The sequence below is a fragment of the Gossypium hirsutum genome, chromosome D09 (genome assembly GCF_007990345.1).
Source record: "Gossypium hirsutum isolate 1008001.06 chromosome D09, Gossypium_hirsutum_v2.1, whole genome shotgun sequence".
Lineage (NCBI taxonomy): Eukaryota > Viridiplantae > Streptophyta > Magnoliopsida > Malvales > Malvaceae > Gossypium > Gossypium hirsutum.
Genome location: NC_053445.1, coordinates 9,060,200 through 9,078,024, shown reverse-complemented (window position 1 = coordinate 9,078,024; position 17,825 = coordinate 9,060,200). Strand labels below are relative to the sequence as shown.

The window sequence follows — 17,825 nt, the reverse complement described above, 5'->3', positions numbered from 1 at the left end:
CATTAAGGAAATCTTTAGAATTTTTGGAATAAAAACACGCTTAGAGTGTGTTTGAGTAAAAAATTTTAAAATTTTTGAGTTTTTAAAAATGCTAGTATTTTCAAATTCATTAATTCAAAATATTAATATTTGTAATTGCTTTATTTGGATAAATAATCGAACCACCTATTCAGGTGGAATTTGAAATTCCCTCTTGAATTTACTAACAAATTTTAAAATTCTCCAATATGTTCTGCCAAGCAAGTAAATTCATTTTTAGAATTTTAAAAATCTTAGATACAAATATCTCTTACAAATTCCTTACCCAAACACACCTTTAGAATTTTTGGTAAAGCCTTAAAATTTTTGATATATCCTTAAGAAATTCTATAAACCTTTAGATATGTTGGTACTTAATTTTTTTTAAAAAAAATAGATGGTACTTAAATTTTTTTTTGGACCTAATTAATACTTGAACTTGGATTTTTGTTACACTTTGATATCTCTGTAGTAACTCCATAAGAAAGTGATGTTGTGACACTATCGCTCAATAATACGACATAGAATAGAATCATATCATGACACATGACAAATGGTTATTTAGATTCAATTGAACTTAGATAACAATTTGTCCAAAATCATTCTACACATGCCTTTTTTAGTAATTTTATATATACTTTTTTATTTTTATGTAATATCAGGTTTTATATTATTATTAGTTTGAAATTTAAAATATAAAAAAAAACTATAACCACAAAAAATTATAAAAATTATTTCACGTTAGAAGTGCACCTGGACAATTGATTGTCCAGATTTAGATGACTTGGATGACAATTTGTAAAGATCATTCCGGATGTGTTTTTTTTTACTACTTTTATATATTTTTAATTTTTTTATAAATTCAAATTATTATTAGTTTGGAATTAAAATATAAAAAATTATAAATTTATACATTTATAAAAGGAATTATAAAAGTTATTTCTCGTTCAAAAAGAACACGGACAAGTAAAGTTCTAAATTTAGATGATTCTGAACATTGTTTTGTTTAAATTCATTTCAGATGTGCTTTTTAGCAATTTTATAATTTTTCACTTGTGATTATTTATATATTATTATGTCATGATTTTTTAAGTATTTTATTTTATATATTTCAATATTTGTGCAATCAATTTTTTTATATAAAAAATAAATGATATATAAACTTAATAAAAAGAAGACACATTCGAAATGAATACGAACAAATTATTGTTTAGATTTATTTTGGACATGAAATAATTTTTATAATATATTTTATAAATTTATATATATATTTAGAATAAATATATTTTATTATTTTTTAATTTAAAAATATGATATTTTATAAAAAAAAATTAAAAAATTATAAAATTACTAAAATAGTACATCCAAAAAATTGGAAAAGCTGTCCTCCAGGTTCATTTGAATCTGGACAATAATCTGTCTACATTCAATCTCGATATTAAATAATTCTATAATTTCTTTTTATAATACTTGACACATGTCACGTGCTATTGCAAAGTGTACGACAAAATCCAAGTTCAAGGATGGTTAAATAAAAAAAATTTAAATAATAAATATAAATTTAAGGTTAGAATATGTATTAATTTTATTTCTTTTATTTAAATTTAATTCAAGCGGAATGAACCAGTCAAATATAAATCTCATTGACCGGATAGAGCCCAATATTTTGCACTAAGTGGTTATAGTTCACGAATTTGATCCACCGGAATAAGGTTCAATTATAGTCCATAAGAAATTCCAAGGTGGGAATAGATATGGCATGGTTGCTTTGAATGAAATGTTAATTTGGTGTTTTTGTTTTTTACAGTAATGTATTGGAGTTTCAAAAGTGAATTATATGGAGGGGTCGGCTCAACTCAATTGTTTAGTGCGTTATTTTGGATTTCCAGTGGAAAATATAATGCACAACTTTTGGTGTCTCCCTCTAAAGTTATTAAAAATGTGAATAAACAACTGTGTAATTCCTTTCATTGGAAAGGGCATGGTGTCAAAGTTATGCTATCCTAAGGCGGAAGGTGATCTCCATCTATGTTTGTGGTCTGAAGTATATGTTTTCATTTGGCAAGTGCAGTCTGGGCTTGGAAGAAGCTTTTAAAGTTTAGGGATGTGATGTTGAATGTAGAGAATCTAGGAAGGAACTAGATAGAAGCTCGACAAAACTTCAGGGCATTGGCATTGAGTGGTCCGAGAAGTCCTACAAGTTTCAAAACATGCATTCATCACCCAAGACAGGTTGTCTACAAAAATCAATTTCTTGAAATAGGGTGGACAAATTGATATTTTATGTTGTGTGTGACATTGAGGACGAGTCTGGGGAACATGTATTTGCTTCTTCTTTGTTTTCTAATTAGTAATGTGAGGCGTAAGGTCCAACGGTGTACCTATTATAGCTAACTTCGTCCATTTTTTTTTTATAATTAGTTTATCCAAAAAAATTAAATTAAATATTACCATCGAATTTTAAATTAGTTAAATTATTAGTTATATTTGTTAAATATGTAAATTTTGTGGGTTCAATTTTTTTCTTAAAAAGAACTTTTAACAAGTGTACAGAATATATTTGGATATGTAATTGTTTTTACATAAATTACCTGCTGTCATCCTAGGAATACATACTAGATTTTGGCTACGTGAAAGATTAATTAAAAATAATGAAAAAAGATGAGAGAGTATAGTTATACAGAAGATCAAATTAAGCTTTGATCTGAAATTGATTTTATGGGTGTTAGCTTAATATCCTCAGCCTCCAGTTTTACCTTACATAATGAACAACCATGTTTGCAAGTCTAAGTTGCTTCTCCAAAGGCAAATAATGTTTCAAACAAACACATGCATGATGCATAACAGGCAATAGAATCTGAGCCATTCCCTTTTCACTCTCATCGATACCTTCTGAACTTGGTGATCTATTATCACCACTCTCTGATGATAATTTCGTAGCCCAACTGTAAATCCTTTCTGTCGACGACAAAAGATAAGAAGTACAGCTTTCTGCAATCACTTCCCAGTTTGGATCCGACAATAGAGATGTAAGGGTAACTGGTATATCGTTCAGAACATATGACCGATCTGCAATGAGGAGAGGCATATATTTGCAGCAAGAACCAGATAGAAGACCAATAAACTGCAGTGCCTGTGGACCCATGGATGCGGACTTGAATTAGTTCAATTATGAAGAAGGCGGCATAATGATAAATTAAGCTCTCAATGTTTATATTTTCTATCATTTAGTTCAATACGTGATATCAAAATTTCAGTTCCTCCTTTCTACCCATTAGCCTAAATGGCAAGCCACCTAAATCAAACAACTACGGTTTAACTATCATGAATAATTTAAAAACATAAATTAATAATAATTAAATAAATTTCAAAAAAATTCAAAAAAATAGAAATATATATATATTAAAAAACAAATATGAAAATGAACCAAGACAATAAGAAAAAGCCCAAATTTTTTGTTAACAAAATCCAAAATTTAAAATTTAAAAAAAGATCCAGTTATCCGGGATTTTGACCACTGAACCAACCAATTCCGATTCAACCGGTTTAGCCATCCAGTCTAGTCCGGTTTTAAAATCCATACAAATACTCATATGCCAAATTCACAGTATTGGAGGTATGATTTACTGAGTGTGTATGTGCATGGTGGAGGAAGAGGAAAATCGGGTTAACTTTATTGGGAGATCAGTGCCTACCGTGGAAGGATAACTTGAAACACAGCTGATTTCGATTGCATCAACCAACCATTGTCTTTTTACACTTCCCTCCACATGTTGTAGAGTTGCTACAACTTCAAGAAGCACACCCCAAGTACCTGAATTCAAAATGTTGGAAGTTTGTCAGAATAAGCAAATCTTGTGGCCACAAGCAAATATTTACAACTTTCTTATGGTGACTTGTTCACATTTTCCCGAACTTCAGATTCGTAGGAAAGAACACTAACCAAGTGGTTCTGAATTCAATAAATAAGACTTCGATTTTCCCAGTTCAGTCGGTGGGATGGAACCAATCCGAACTAGCTTGGCTTTAGCTTGAATCTTTTTCAGCACTTTGACGAACTGGAAATCTCTTGTTACTGAATCCAGATGTGAAACCTGTGATGAACAACTGGTTAACAGATCAAATGAGGGCATATTAGGAAGATATTAGAAACTAATTTGCAAGGAAAAAGTTCATACATGCAGAAAATCCAATAACCAGCCTGGGCGAGCCTTTGCCAAGCACCTAACCGCCTCGGACCACTCAACTGAGTTCAACTGATTCACTTGCACAATAACAGGAGCTTGAGGTAATGGTAATAAAGAAAAAAGCACTTCCATGCACCTTTCAATATTTTTAATGTATTCTAGAGAGTCGAGAGATGCTTCATCCAGACACTGATTGAGACCCTTCCAACAAGAACTCCGTAATGAACTTCTCTCCTCCGACTTTAGCACCTGGTCTGTTGTAAGTGAAGAAAAGTAATTACTCACATCATCCAATAATTTCTCCAGCCTTGAACCTGAGAATAGTTTTATCAGGTCTGCCAAATGATTGAGCAGACAAGATTGGAGACTTATCTCCAGTGTCCTGAACCGGGAAAGGTCAGACAGTTCATCTAGGAATGTTAGGAGACCATCAAATTGCTTTGCATGAACTAAGGCAAACTGCAAGCATTCCTCCCTGAGGGTTCCTCCCTTAAGAGTGATATTTGGTGCCGGCAACTGAGTAACTTGAGCATATCTCATACAGCGTCTAACAATTGCACCCCAATCCATGGTTGGTAACCTAGGAGCTAGTGATAGACACCTTAAAATAGCAGTTACTGTGCATACATGTGTATTGGTACCTGTCTGAACTCATTCGAGCAAAAAATTATAAAACATAAATTAACAAACTAGAAGTGGGGCTGTAGATCGGGCAATAAATAAAAAGTTTACACCATAAATAAGGTATAGGATGGCTTTCCTAGCTATTTGGTCTAATGTAACATCAAAAGTATCATAAGTTTCATTTTTCCTGAAACATGATTGAATGAAGGCGCAAGAGTATGCAAAACAGAGGCATCCATACACATCTTAGCCTAGAAAAAGAAAATCCAATTATCATCAGCCAATACGAATATTATAAGGGAACTCACCCTGGAATGATTAAAAGATTTAAGCCACAGACCAAGTTTCATGACTGCACTGTCCTCAGGAACACCTTGCGAAATAGATTTTGAGCCAGCAGACTCAGTTTGTGTACCACCAGCACTATTCGAAATTTCTCTAGACCACAGTCGCTGTCGAAGAAATGAAATTGCCCACGCTGCATATTGTTGCAATTGATTATCATCAGGATTTTGAGCAACAAGAAAAATCTCTTGCATCAGTGATGTTGAGTGGTCTTCACAAACAGGATTCACAAGTATTGGACCTGAAATATGGGAAGGTTCCTGTTGACCAAGTATGTGAGTATTTGGGTACACAATAACTGACATAAAGTAGAGTAACTTAAATCACATAAAACAAAATAATACAACTACCTTTTGATCATAACCAGTTTGCACAGAGGAGTTAAAAGGGTGAAAATCAACTAAATTTCCAGCACCTGCCCCAAAAGCATTAACAATGCCAAGCATCCCACCTAAATGGACGATAGGAGGGTAAGGACTAGAATAACATTTTCTAAACAGTTCAAGTAAACACTTCACACGTTCCACTTCAATAAAGTGCAAGCCTTCAGATAATATGCATGATAATAGGCTTCCAGCTCCAGCAGTTGATGCCATCAACAAACTCTTGTGAAAAGCACCGGTTTTATGGACTGACAGCAAGTCAGAAATAAGTTCCATGTAGCCATTGACTAGATGGTCTAGTTCATTACCATCCATCATTTCCACTCTTTGGCAAAAAGCCACCACGAGGGGAAGTGCAAGACAGGATCCCACAGATAAAAGCATCTTAGACCTTTCACTGCTAGAACCATAGCTTGGAACCGAGGAACTCATAGGAGGAATCCAAGATATAATCAAGTCTTTCACCGTGAGCACAGCATCATATACACCAGCTCTATATATTGCACCAATAGAGCTCCCTAAGCCAATAACGAGGCCAGCTATGCCCCATATATCATCCTCCAAATAATCACAATCATCATCTAACAAGTCAGAAGTTATGCTAGTATCTATATCATCTGTGCTTGCTGGAAAATGTGCACAGAGAGTTTCAAGATTATTGGCTGAAGAAGCAGCAACTGGATGTAATATCATAGAGAATGTTCTAACTATTCTTCCCAACAATCTCTCTTCCAGCATCTTGTGGCTTTCTCCATTAGCATTAGAGTCATCTGGAGTTTCAACTCTTGAAAGAAGATCTTGGCAGGAAAATCCTAAGCCAATTCCACAGGCTCCTTTTACAATGGAGCTTCTGCTACAGCACAAAACCTGAACCAAGCAATTCCCCCGAAAAAATAAGCTATTATAAATCTATAAATATTTCTAGACACACAGGTTATCCCCTTAGCCAATGTTTACAGCTACAAAGTTAATACTGAAGTTCTTTGCTCTAATGCATACACTAAGAAATTAATAACTCCTTCATTGAACAGCTTATTCCTCTGAACTCTTTCTAAAACAAGGAATGGTCATAATAGCATGATCAATAGAAAAAAAAACTCGGCCAATGAGGAATCCACGTAACCAAAATTTTATTTATTGCGGTTTTCATGCTCTTGCATGTGTTGGTGACTAGGTGTCTGTGTGTGAGTGTGTGCAACTACAAGAGTGAAACAAATATCTCTCTTAGCATGTGTGAATAAACAGCATCCTGTAAGGAAAGAAAAAAGGAATAAAAGGGCCACATCCCAGTTCCCAAGATCATAGTCAACTATTAATAATTGAAGCAGATAAGAGGCCATTGTTATTGAACCAACTAATAATGACTAGTTTTCTGTGGTATCTACCCTCCTTTAGCAAGTACCAGAAACTTCGAACTTGTATTTAGCAGTCAGCACCCAGGTGAGTTACAAATTTGCTCAGACAAGAAAACCCTCAATACTAGGATTAGAACACCGGTATACTATGCTCACACAAAATTTCGACATTCAAAAAAGAAAGAACTTGTATTTTAGCTTCCAACTGTTTCCTGACTTTCTAGAATAACTTGAGTGCACTATATGGTAAGAACACGATTTTTCATTCTTAATATGTCTGTAGCAGTTTCAATGCCTGACCTAGGGAAGAGGGGGACAAGGCCAAACCAGCATCAAAGAGACTACCTCAAGAAGTCCAGTAATGCTCTGAAATTTCTGCTCATGATCTGTCACATGTAAGGAGCTTGAGATCAATCCAAGAGAGATGGCAGCTGACCATTGGCGATGTTCATGTTCATACTGAAACAACCAACCCAAAAGAAACTTTGAAGCAGTTGATTTAATGGTATGGGCAGATGGTGGCAAGACCTAATAACAGCAAGAAAAAATGAAGATCAGGAAGAATAATTATTGTAGGGAGCTCCTTAAACCTTGTCATATATCTCCATAGTAGAGGCAGAGGCAGATTTTAGGAAGCTATTGAATTATGAAGTTTACAGATGAAGTTATTATCATTTGAGATCTCACCGCACAAAGCGCACCAATTGCCAAAGCAAGATTTTCAGCAGATCTAGGGATAGATTCTTCAGCAATTCGCATCATGCTCTGTATGATAAAATTAGAGAAAGATGAGTATCATTTTTACTGAATACAGTCTATTGAAATAGGTACAATAAAATGACTTGAATACAGCAAAGAATGTCAAACCATCAGAATACTATTAGCAGCTTTAGAAGTTTTATCTGAAACAACAACCGAGGCTTTAGCATCGATAGACAAGATATTAGCCCTCATCCAACGTCTCACAAAGGCTTTCCATGATTCAAGTGAAAGAAGTGCAACAAAAATATTTCTTGAGAGTTGAAGAGATGCAGCTATTTGCACCATTATATCTTCATATCCAGAATGAGAATCTTGCAACCCCTAAAGGCTTAAGCATGTAAGACCTAGCAAGCATGGTATATTCTAATGAAAAGACGATGATAATTCAGATTATCCTACTTTTGTTGTGCCTTGGTTTTTCGAAGTGCTAGAAATAAAGGAACCACATAATAAGGCAGCACCAGGTAGTTCTCCAGAATTACTTCTTTTTCCTGCCAATGGAATGACCATAAGAACAGCTAGCTCAGTGAATAAGAAGCACCTTAGAATTAAGAACCTAAAAACTATCCATATATAATGCCTACCTATTTTCTCTGCTAAATATTATAGAATGAAAAAAAATCACTTCTAGTTATACTTGGTGCGGTTTTAAAGAATATTTTACCAAATTTCTAAGCAAAAGTCAAAATATTTTTAACCGTACTGCAGAGGAAGTAACTTCTAAACTTATAATGCACCAACTTGTCCTAAGGACATAAGAGTGAGGTAGCAAATAGTAAAATTTCAGTTTGCATCCAATCCATTTCCTAATAACCAAAACTCTTTTAAGAAGGCAAAGAAAAATAATCTTATCATACCTGATGAGAAGATCACCTGCGGAAATACATCCAGCAACTTCTCAATCTTACTAGCAGGGACCTTTTTCTCCTTTACAAATCTTCGCCGATTGCTAGAGAAAGTTGACAGAACTTATGAGAACAGGGAACAAAACTACTTGGGAATGTTCAACTATAGATATTTCACTACCTATGTTCATGTCCTATAATTTTCACTTGAAGTCTTTCCAAGGCCTTAAGTACATCTGGATTTGTCTCAGAAAGAAGTAGATCCATGATCATTTGCTTGAAATTTGAAATATTCTTCACAATACTTGGTATCTGGAAAGATGGTGATTAACTTAGGGGAGACCCTTGTGTTTGTATCCCGAAAGTATAATAGACAACACAAAACTAGCACAAATAATTTTTTGTGGAAAAAAAAACAAATGTAAAATGAAAAAAAAAATGTCAGGTTCCTCAAACCTCATATTGATTTAAGGCCTCAAATGCAGAGGCCCTGGCCTTTGCCCATTGTAATTCATGACCCATATGTAAGGAGCAGCCAACATCCCATATAATCTTCATTACTTCCCTAGAGGCATCTGGATATGCATCAGCATCCATTGCACCCCATCTTAGGAGAAAGCAGACACTGCCAATAAGCGGAGATTAGTGGAATAGACTTTAGAATATTTTAATTTGAAAGATGGTATTCTGATTTATCTAATGGGTATGTAAATCTAGCATCTGTATTGTACAAAGTGAATATCATAAAGCAAAAAATATATTGATCAGAAGTGACTGTTACATTCAAATATAACAACAGAACATATTGCCCTAGCAGCCTAGGACCCAAGATAACAACTTCAGAATTTCAGGACAGGAGTCTCATATTTCCATGGTAGAAACCCGGAATTATGGGCATCATTATGCAAATCGTCATCACAACAAAGCAGGAATGGTCTAAATAGATTTTTCTGTTTTAACAAATTTGACATGAACAGACATCACGTGGAACCGCATTTTTGCAATCTTAGCCCTAGACTTATGCTACAGCACCATGGAACTACTGGCAATGTGGTTGAAAGTGAGAAACACTAAGCCTACACTATTCCCAGCTGGAAAACAAAGAGCAGACATCATATGACTAGGCTGCACTTGTCATGTAAGTTCAACCCAGCCTTACCACCCATACCATTGTTCAGGAATCAGTAAATATCAAGAAACTTTTACCTATAGGCAAGAACTGGGTCCTCATTATAGCCTTGCATATATTTTGCAATAACATCCCATGCAGTATAAAAATCTGAATGGATAATATAAATAGAACATAGAATCAGAATACCTTGCATATTTAAAGTCAGCAAGACTAATTCATAAGATTGAAAGAAAGAAATAAATTAATTAATTGGACAGCATAACATTGCAAATGAGGCAGACTGATAAGAAATAAAACAAGACACTATGAAATATGGTTTGCTAGCATCATTGAATGAAGGACATCCAATAGAAATTACTCAGGCTACAATAATCTCATTAGTCTCACAAATAATTCTAGCTCTAGCATATTATGACAGTAACGTTAGGCCAGGGATGGGGAGAGGTTAAGACTAAATGCAGACATATGCATACATATATTATAATATAATGGACATAAGCATTAGTGTCAAATTTTCAAAACAGAATAAAGAAATTAAAAGTATAATCCTTTAAGAAATGACGAGAAGTAAAAAATTCAAGTCTAAAAATTAAGATTACCAATCACATCAGCTTCACAAAGGTGCGCAAGACTTTGAAAACCAAGAGCTTGAATTGTGGGATCGGGAGTCTCAATGCAAGCCTGTTTATTTGAGGGAAAAATTGGAGGGGTTGAATGAAAGATGAGTAAAAGAATAAGAAAATAGAAAACAGCTGAGAGTGCTTCATACCGAGACAGACAAGATAAGGTCCACACCCCTATCAGGGTTCTTTCTGCAAACATCCCGAATGGAAACAGCCATACTTATACAGATATTTCTCTCGCGCATGAATTCAGTGAAACCTTTTGGAGCTAATACTCCCTTATGTCGAGGAAAAGAAAATAAAAATTAAAACAGAATAAAAACCAGCCACATGAACTAGAGGCAAACATCAGAGAGTACCAGTCAATCACCCTAATGAGGTTTTCAATAATTAACAGAGAGCATAAAAATGAACATGTAAAGAAGTCTATTTTTGGCAGATAAACATGCTTAAAACATTTTTCAATTGAACTTAAATGAAGTGAATGAGAAAAGTCTTCTAATATGACAAATATAAGATGTGTACACCTAGACAGCCCTAGATGAAGACTAGAATAGAGCCTCTGATCTCCGGTAGTTAAATTTGAACATAGCAGCAAAAGTTTTGCTTGCCTTAAGTTCGTATTATTAGTTCGGATTGATTCTCTTAAAATCAAGAATTAAAACAAGAAGTTTAATTTTGGAATATATGTAAACATGATAACAAAGCTCAAATACTAGATCATACTGGCAGAACTAATCCAACTTGAAACCACCTTACTCAGAAAGCAAGAGGACTAGTGCCCAACCCAAGGCCTGGTTTGATAAATACTTGGAGAAGTGCAACCTCAAACTATAAGATCAAAAGTGATACAGGACTTCCATAAAAAAAAGTGATACATGACTCTTTAAACTGAGAAGCTATTAGGTAAGCCCTTCCTATCACATCAAGCATGGTCCCCGTCCAACAATATAATGCCACATAAGAATATTTTTTACATGTCACTAAAAATTGCCAGCTCACTCTTAGTCTCCATTCCAACTCACCTTCCCCTCATTCTTTCATCCCTTTTCGCCTATGCCACTTTTCTCTTCCAACCATCCACTCCTTCCCTAATGCCATTCTTTTTTCCAATTTTTGAACCCCCCCCCCAAAAAAAAAGGTTATTGTTTGACAACTTAAATCCAAATTGAAAAACAAAATACAGATGGATGACTGCCTCAGTGTTGACAAGTGCTGGAACGTGTCTCAGATCCCCACAGAAGTAGATGTTGAGGCATATAATTTAGTGAAGGCAGAGATTAATAGATCTTCCCAAGTTTTGACTGTGTTTTTATGATGCTTGGAATCTTAGGTTTTACAGCTGACCAGGTTTCTTATTGGGTTCTGGTGATTCCATTAGTTTCAGTATCACCCTGTGCAGGACTCCCTATCCATGTTATTCCTCTAGAGGTTCTATGAATGAATGAACATTACTCTTCAAATAATTTATGAACTGCAGAAGGTTAATAAAAAAGTTGTTTTAGATTGATTTTATTTTATTTTTAATTCTAGAGGGAAAAAAAACCATAACTTTTTCTTCCACAGTCAACCCAATTTCTTTTTTTTTTCTCTAACCGTGAAATAATTTGATTTCTTTCTTCCCCCCCCCCCAAAAAAAATACAAGTTTTGCAACTATGAAAACAATGAAAATACAGAGGTAGAAAACATGTTTTTGCATCACATTTGGTAAGGAAAGAGTAAAAGGATGGTTGGAAGGAATTCATGCTTTTGTATAGTAAAAAGAATATTTTTTGATTAAATTTTTAGTAAGAAATGACATGTAAAAGAATATTCAATGTTGCATTATATTATAGGATAGGGATCACGGCTGATCTGGTAGGAAGGTCCTACCTAATAATTTCTCCTTTCAACATCATCATCCAAGATTGGTTTGAAAATGCTAAAAACACAAATGAGCAGGGTCCTCCAGATAGAGCTGATTTTGAAATTTGAGAAGTTTAAAAAATCTATGCGGTAAATTACAGCTAAGTCTTCTCTTATTTTCACAACATAATAATAATAGACAAGCTAATATACCTGTACACATATAAACAAACATAGATATATGGGGAAAATAAAAGGCATAACATCAAATTTAGCCTTGCCAATTTGGCCATTATTCTTTTTTTGAGATAAATTTGGCCCTCAACCTTTTTAAAAAAAGTCAAATTTGACCAACCTTTTGAAAAAGAGTTGAAATGATGTTTTTTTAACGAGAATACTAACTTAAATGTTAGATTTTTAAACACGGAAGCCTGCATGACAATCCACATGTACTCCATGATATTTCTTTTTGACTTCTTATTAACTTTTTATATTTTTTAATTTTAATTTTGATTTAGTTTTATAATTTTTAAAATATTTGTTGATGTGACATATAAGACAAATGATGTTATGTTAGCATTATATGCACATGGACTGCCATGCAGGTTGTCACGCCAACAACATTAAAAATTAATGTTTTAACCATCATTTTCGTTAAAAAAAGCGATATGACTCTTTCTTGAAAGGTTAAGGACCAAATTTAGCTAAAAAAAAAAGTAAAGGCCAAATTGATAGAAAATGTAAACGATGAGGACTACATTTATCATTATGCCAAAATAAAATATACATAGAAACACTAAAGAGCTGAATTAACACAGGTCTTAAGTTGGGTAACTAGCAAGAGCCAATAAGGGAAGAAATGCTATAGTGCTTACTTGCAAACTACTAAAGGTACGATCATTGATCTCCCAGGTTTGACAAAGCAAGCGAGTAGCTGTTGCGTACAACACTCTGAATATGAAATAAGCATATACTGGAACAAGTTAAAAGAAGATTCTTCATAGGTCATAGCAGCAGAACATTATGACTCATCAAAAAACAGCTTTGAAGCACAAAATTAGAGTTCAATTCTTCAGGAAGCAATCAAATGAGTGTTTGAAAGTCCTTGATTAAAATGTCGATCTTATCCTTCCCAGGATACAACTTAAGCATACAAACAAATACCTCTTAAGGACAACTAATAACAATAAAAAAAAGTTGGAAAGAGGATGCAGTTTCCATGCAATTAATAATATCATGTAACAATGTGTTCTAAACATGGCGTACTAATATGACCCTCAAGTCATTGCAAAAAAACTAATAATGTAACCTTAGGACTTGAAATATTCAAATAAAGTTTTTATTTTTTATCCTAGTTTTGAATTGTTTTAAATTATTGTTTTATCTTATTTCTATTTTAAATGTAACTGTCCATCTTTAACTCTATAAATAGATGTTTCAATCAATAAATCAAGTGGAGCTATTTCATAAGCCTCCTTTACTTCAATATGGTATCCGAGCCTTTCGTCCAACTACATGGTTTTCGATCTTTAGCCTATATGCCTTTTTTTAACCTTTTGCTCAAACAAGCATATTCTTGGATCTTCATATGGCTCCAATTATTTACCTTTTTAGCTGAAACAAAGCCAACTCTTAAAAACCATTGCCAACCAATCGGTTTTCTTTATTGCTAGCCAATTATCGGCTTCTATCTATCCGTTCAAAGTGGCAAGATTCGGGCCCGATTATTTCAGTAGTCGGTTGAGGGGCCTTGCCTAATGGATGTCAAACCACAACTTGGATTCAGTTCTATGCTACCGTAACTCACAACAAGAGTTCGTCATTACAACATCCTCAGTTGGAAACACCACCTTTTGTTATCATCAACTGTTCGCACTTTTTTCGTCATCGTCAATCCAAGATTGTTGCTCTACTGACCATCAATCTTGCGAGAGCATAATAACGTAATCTTAGGATTTTTTGTCACCATCAATTCAAGATTGCTGCTTTGATGACCATCATTCTTGCGGGGCATAATAACGTAATCTTAGGATTTGAAATATTCAAATAAAGTTCTTATTATCTTTTATCCTAGTTTAGAATTGTTTTAAATTATTGTTTTATCTTATTTCTATTTTAAATGTGATTGTCTATCTTTACCTCAATAAATAGAGGCTTCTATCAATAAATCAAGAGGAGCCATTTCATAAGCCTCCTTTTACTTCAATAAAAACAACACAAGATAGATGAAAGAGTGAGAAAAAAATTATCTAAGGAGTACATACGGTTTTGCATCCTTGTGCAGCATTGGCAAGATAGTTTGAACTACAAGCGGAATCATCCCAGTCTGTGATGCAAGTGATGGAAGCATTCCCAAAAGCTTAGGCTGCAAAATTTTATTATGAAAAAGAGAAACAAATGAAAGAAATCATAGATGAAGAGGCTTAATAGCACAAAACAAGAGTTGAGACAATGTTTAGAGAAGTGATAGGAACTCTCACCAACATACTCTGGTAGACAACATCTTTTCTGGTGAATATGTTATTATAAAATAGAATGCTTAGCAACAAAGAAACACCTAGTTTTGGATCCATATTGCCAATGGAAGCTAAAGCATCTATAGCAGTACTTCCAAGTGATGGATGCATCACCAAAACTGCAGCAATTGCCCCAAATAGCAAGGGCATTTCTACAAGGAAAAATGATACAAAGATGAGGTAAAGATTTTATCCTCTAAAACAAATACATTGGGTACTTCATACTTTCATCGGTACAAACCAAAGACAAAGACTATTTATTAGCATTTTACCTGTTAGAAGAATTTCTTGAGATCGTGGGACAGGAAGACCTGATTTTCTTCTCTCAACAATCCATAGAGCAAGCTCTTTTAGTTGATAAGCCCAAGATCTTGGTCTGCCATGCATTTCTTGGACATCAGTTCGACAAACAGAAGAGAAACTTAGAAAGAAAGAACTGGACAATGAATTTTGATCCTGTAAAACAGAACATAAACAGTGTGATTCTTCGATCACCACTTTTTGCTTTAAATACAAACAATATTATTTTGATAAAGTATCTTCCTTCTCAAAATAATCGTAAAAGCAAATAAATAAGTGATTTCAGTAATTGGTGATTATGATCTTCAACACCTGTGACAAATATTAATATTTAATCGAGAAAATAGACCCCAAACAAAAACAGTAGTTTTTATATCCAACATGATCGCCAAAAACGAAAAATACAGAACCTTAAACTTTAGATAGCAAGAACACACCTCAAACCATAGATGTTGCAAAAGCCTGTAAGCTATCAGTTCAGGTCTGCTAATAGATGGAGAGCCGACCTTCTTGGCTAGCTTAATCTTTGGCATTGTCAATAATTTTACTAAAAGCCTTTCTAAAAGGACAAGCAAATCATTTGCAGCTCCTTTAACTGATTTAGAGGGGGATGATATGAGGCTGATGACAGGAAAAATAACTAAAAGCTCTTCACTAAGGAAATATTCAGCTCCATTAACAGCATACTCTACAAAAGTGAGCGCAAGAGAATATTGTAAGAAATATAGAGTTTTGGAATTCAACCCAAACAAAATAATGATAAAGGATCATCAATCATCATTCATCCATTCCAGAAATATTCACACTGTCCACATGCACAAATTAGAGAGAGGGCCTACATGTTGATTTACAGCAGCACAAACCAGGATATATAATTGATGGTCAATATCAACAAAAAATAGCAAACTATTATAAACCAATGGTCTAAATTAAATAGAGACTTCCAAGATAGTTTAGAAAACTAAACATGTATATAGGAAAGTATTAATATTTTACAAACTTCTTTGACATGGATTCATAAAAAATAAAATTAAGTCGGAAACTTAGAAATAGAGGTTAGACTACAATAAAAATTCAGTATACAGCAAAAAAATTTCTGAAGATACAATTTAAAGGGCATCAAGAGAATAGAATATACATAGAAATGCTGAAAATACCTATTTCGCTTTTCCACTTCAAAAGAAAGTGAAGGAATTTTAATATTGAGAGCTGTTGATGTTCAAGATCGGATTCGATGAGCAAAACAGATAAGGATAATATTACTGATGCTAGTTCCGGCATATAATGCAGTGCAAGATCTTTCTGGGCCACCAACATGTGTTTTAATAGCTCAACTATAGGCTCAACCTCATCAGACTGCTTGCAAGGGGACGTATAGAGTGAAAGCACATTCTCTATTAGTTCCACCCCATGTAGTTGAGCTTCAGTAATCAACTGTTAACATGGACCAAGAACAAACAATATGGAATGATAAGAAGGCAACAAAGGCATGAGTGAAAATCATAAGAAAGTCCAGACTAAGAAAAATTCTAAGTTGAAACAAAATGGTCTAAGTGAAAACTGAAGTTTCTAGAACGTACCACTCCTTTTCCAACCAATTGCCTCAAAACAACAGTAAACGAGTCAACCAAACATTCAACCACATAGCAAAAGTTCCTGGTTTCCTGAAAGTTCACAAGATTATAGAACCTAAATACCTAATAAAAATGCACCTTCAAAGATACCGCAAGTTCCAAACAAAAAAGAACAATAAGTTAAGAAATTAGAAGAAACTTACCTCCAAGCTTTTGAGAGGGAAATATTTCAGGCAATGTATAAGTGTTCTGAAAATTGGCAATGCCTGGTTAGGAATTGAACAGCAAAACGATGCCATTGACGTAATCAACTGTCTAGCAAACAAAAACAATGAAGAATCCGAGACATTCATTCTTAAAATTGAAAAAATCAGAAAATGTCTCAAGAACTCGCAGACTTCCACCATTCCCAATCCCTTGTTTTTCGCCATAAATAACAAAACTTGATTCACAAGCTCCCGTTCAACCTCTCTCCGACTGGAAAGAATCTAAAAATTTTCAAATGAATGAATAATTAAAAATTATAACGCAATGATGATTGCTATGAAGATAACTCAATTTTTTAACTTAATTCAAACCTTGACAAACGGGTGATCTTCATGGGACTCGGGTTTCCAAGACCCGTTACTACGTTCGTACCCGACACAAACGAGAAACCCCAAGGATTTCACGAAGAGAGGAACCAATTTGGGATCGGATCCTTCCAATGCTGATTGGAGCTCCAACAAGGCCCGAGATAGGTTCATGTTGGAATTCAAAACGAGGCGGCAAACCTCGCGAACTGATTGGTCGACTACGGCGGGAGAAGAGGACTGGAGGCATTGAGAGATAGCTTGTGCTCCGGGATCCGAATCGGGTCCTAGGTGAACCGGAGCGGTTTGGAGCTTGGAGAAGATGGAGATTACTGCGAATTTTTGGAGGGAAGGTTGAGGGAGGCGGGTTTTCTCGAGTAATGAAGTGTAAGAGTCCATTTTTTCGTTTGCTGGAGAAAGAAAAACTCGTTGCTGGCTTTAATATTGGAACATGAGATAGTCCTCCTTAGTTTTATAAAGGCTTAATAAGCAAATCAGTCCTTAAATTATACCTTTATTTTTATGTTGGTACCTAAGCTTTCTATTAAAAATTAAAAATTTGTCTCATTTTACTTATTAAGGGTATGGTTCAACATCCTACTTGTTATGTTCTTATTAGTTAATATTGACTTTTTGAAATAAATTGAGATAAAATTAATAGCTAATTGTCTATTTGTTTGGTGTAAAAATATTTACGAAAACTTTTTTGAAAAATATATCAATTTTTTTAAAAAAAAAATTGA

The 17,825-nt window shown here is 34.2% G+C and overlaps 1 protein-coding gene across 1 annotated transcript; it reads right to left on the bottom strand.

Moving 5' to 3' along the window:
- Positions 1–2,645: 2,645 nt before the first annotated feature.
- LOC107892264 (protein RST1) lies at positions 2,646–17,528 on the bottom strand. The gene is made up of 25 exons (XM_016817294.2): positions 17,089–17,528; positions 16,714–16,998; positions 16,517–16,600; positions 16,094–16,370; positions 15,374–15,624; positions 14,909–15,092; positions 14,601–14,788; positions 14,385–14,485; positions 12,996–13,071; positions 10,421–10,552; positions 10,251–10,332; positions 9,726–9,798; positions 8,976–9,144; positions 8,701–8,831; positions 8,532–8,623; positions 8,074–8,165; positions 7,780–7,995; positions 7,600–7,677; positions 7,258–7,440; positions 5,525–6,424; positions 5,138–5,434; positions 4,197–4,850; positions 3,962–4,112; positions 3,714–3,832; positions 2,646–3,151 (listed from the first exon to the last, which is right to left on the bottom strand). The coding sequence occupies exons 1-25, from the start codon at positions 17,479–17,481 to the stop codon at positions 2,771–2,773; spliced, it is 5,589 nt and encodes a 1,862-aa protein (XP_016672783.2). The 5' UTR covers positions 17,482–17,528; the 3' UTR covers positions 2,646–2,770.
- Positions 17,529–17,825: the final 297 nt, after the last annotated feature.

Bases quoted from the DNA above. Each gene is read 5' to 3' on its own strand.
- LOC107892264 (XM_016817294.2), bottom strand. From the start codon at position 17,481: ATGGACTCTTACACTTCATTACTCGAGAAAACCCGCCTCCCTCAACCT. The intron at 15,093-15,373 runs GTGTGTTCTTGC...TCTGTTTTACAG, and splicing joins TGCAACATCTATGGTTTGAG to GATCAAAATTCATTGTCCAG. The intron at 4,851-5,137 runs GTGAGTTCCCTT...GAATGAGTTCAG, and splicing joins AATCTTTTAATCATTCCAGG to ACAGGTACCAATACACATGT.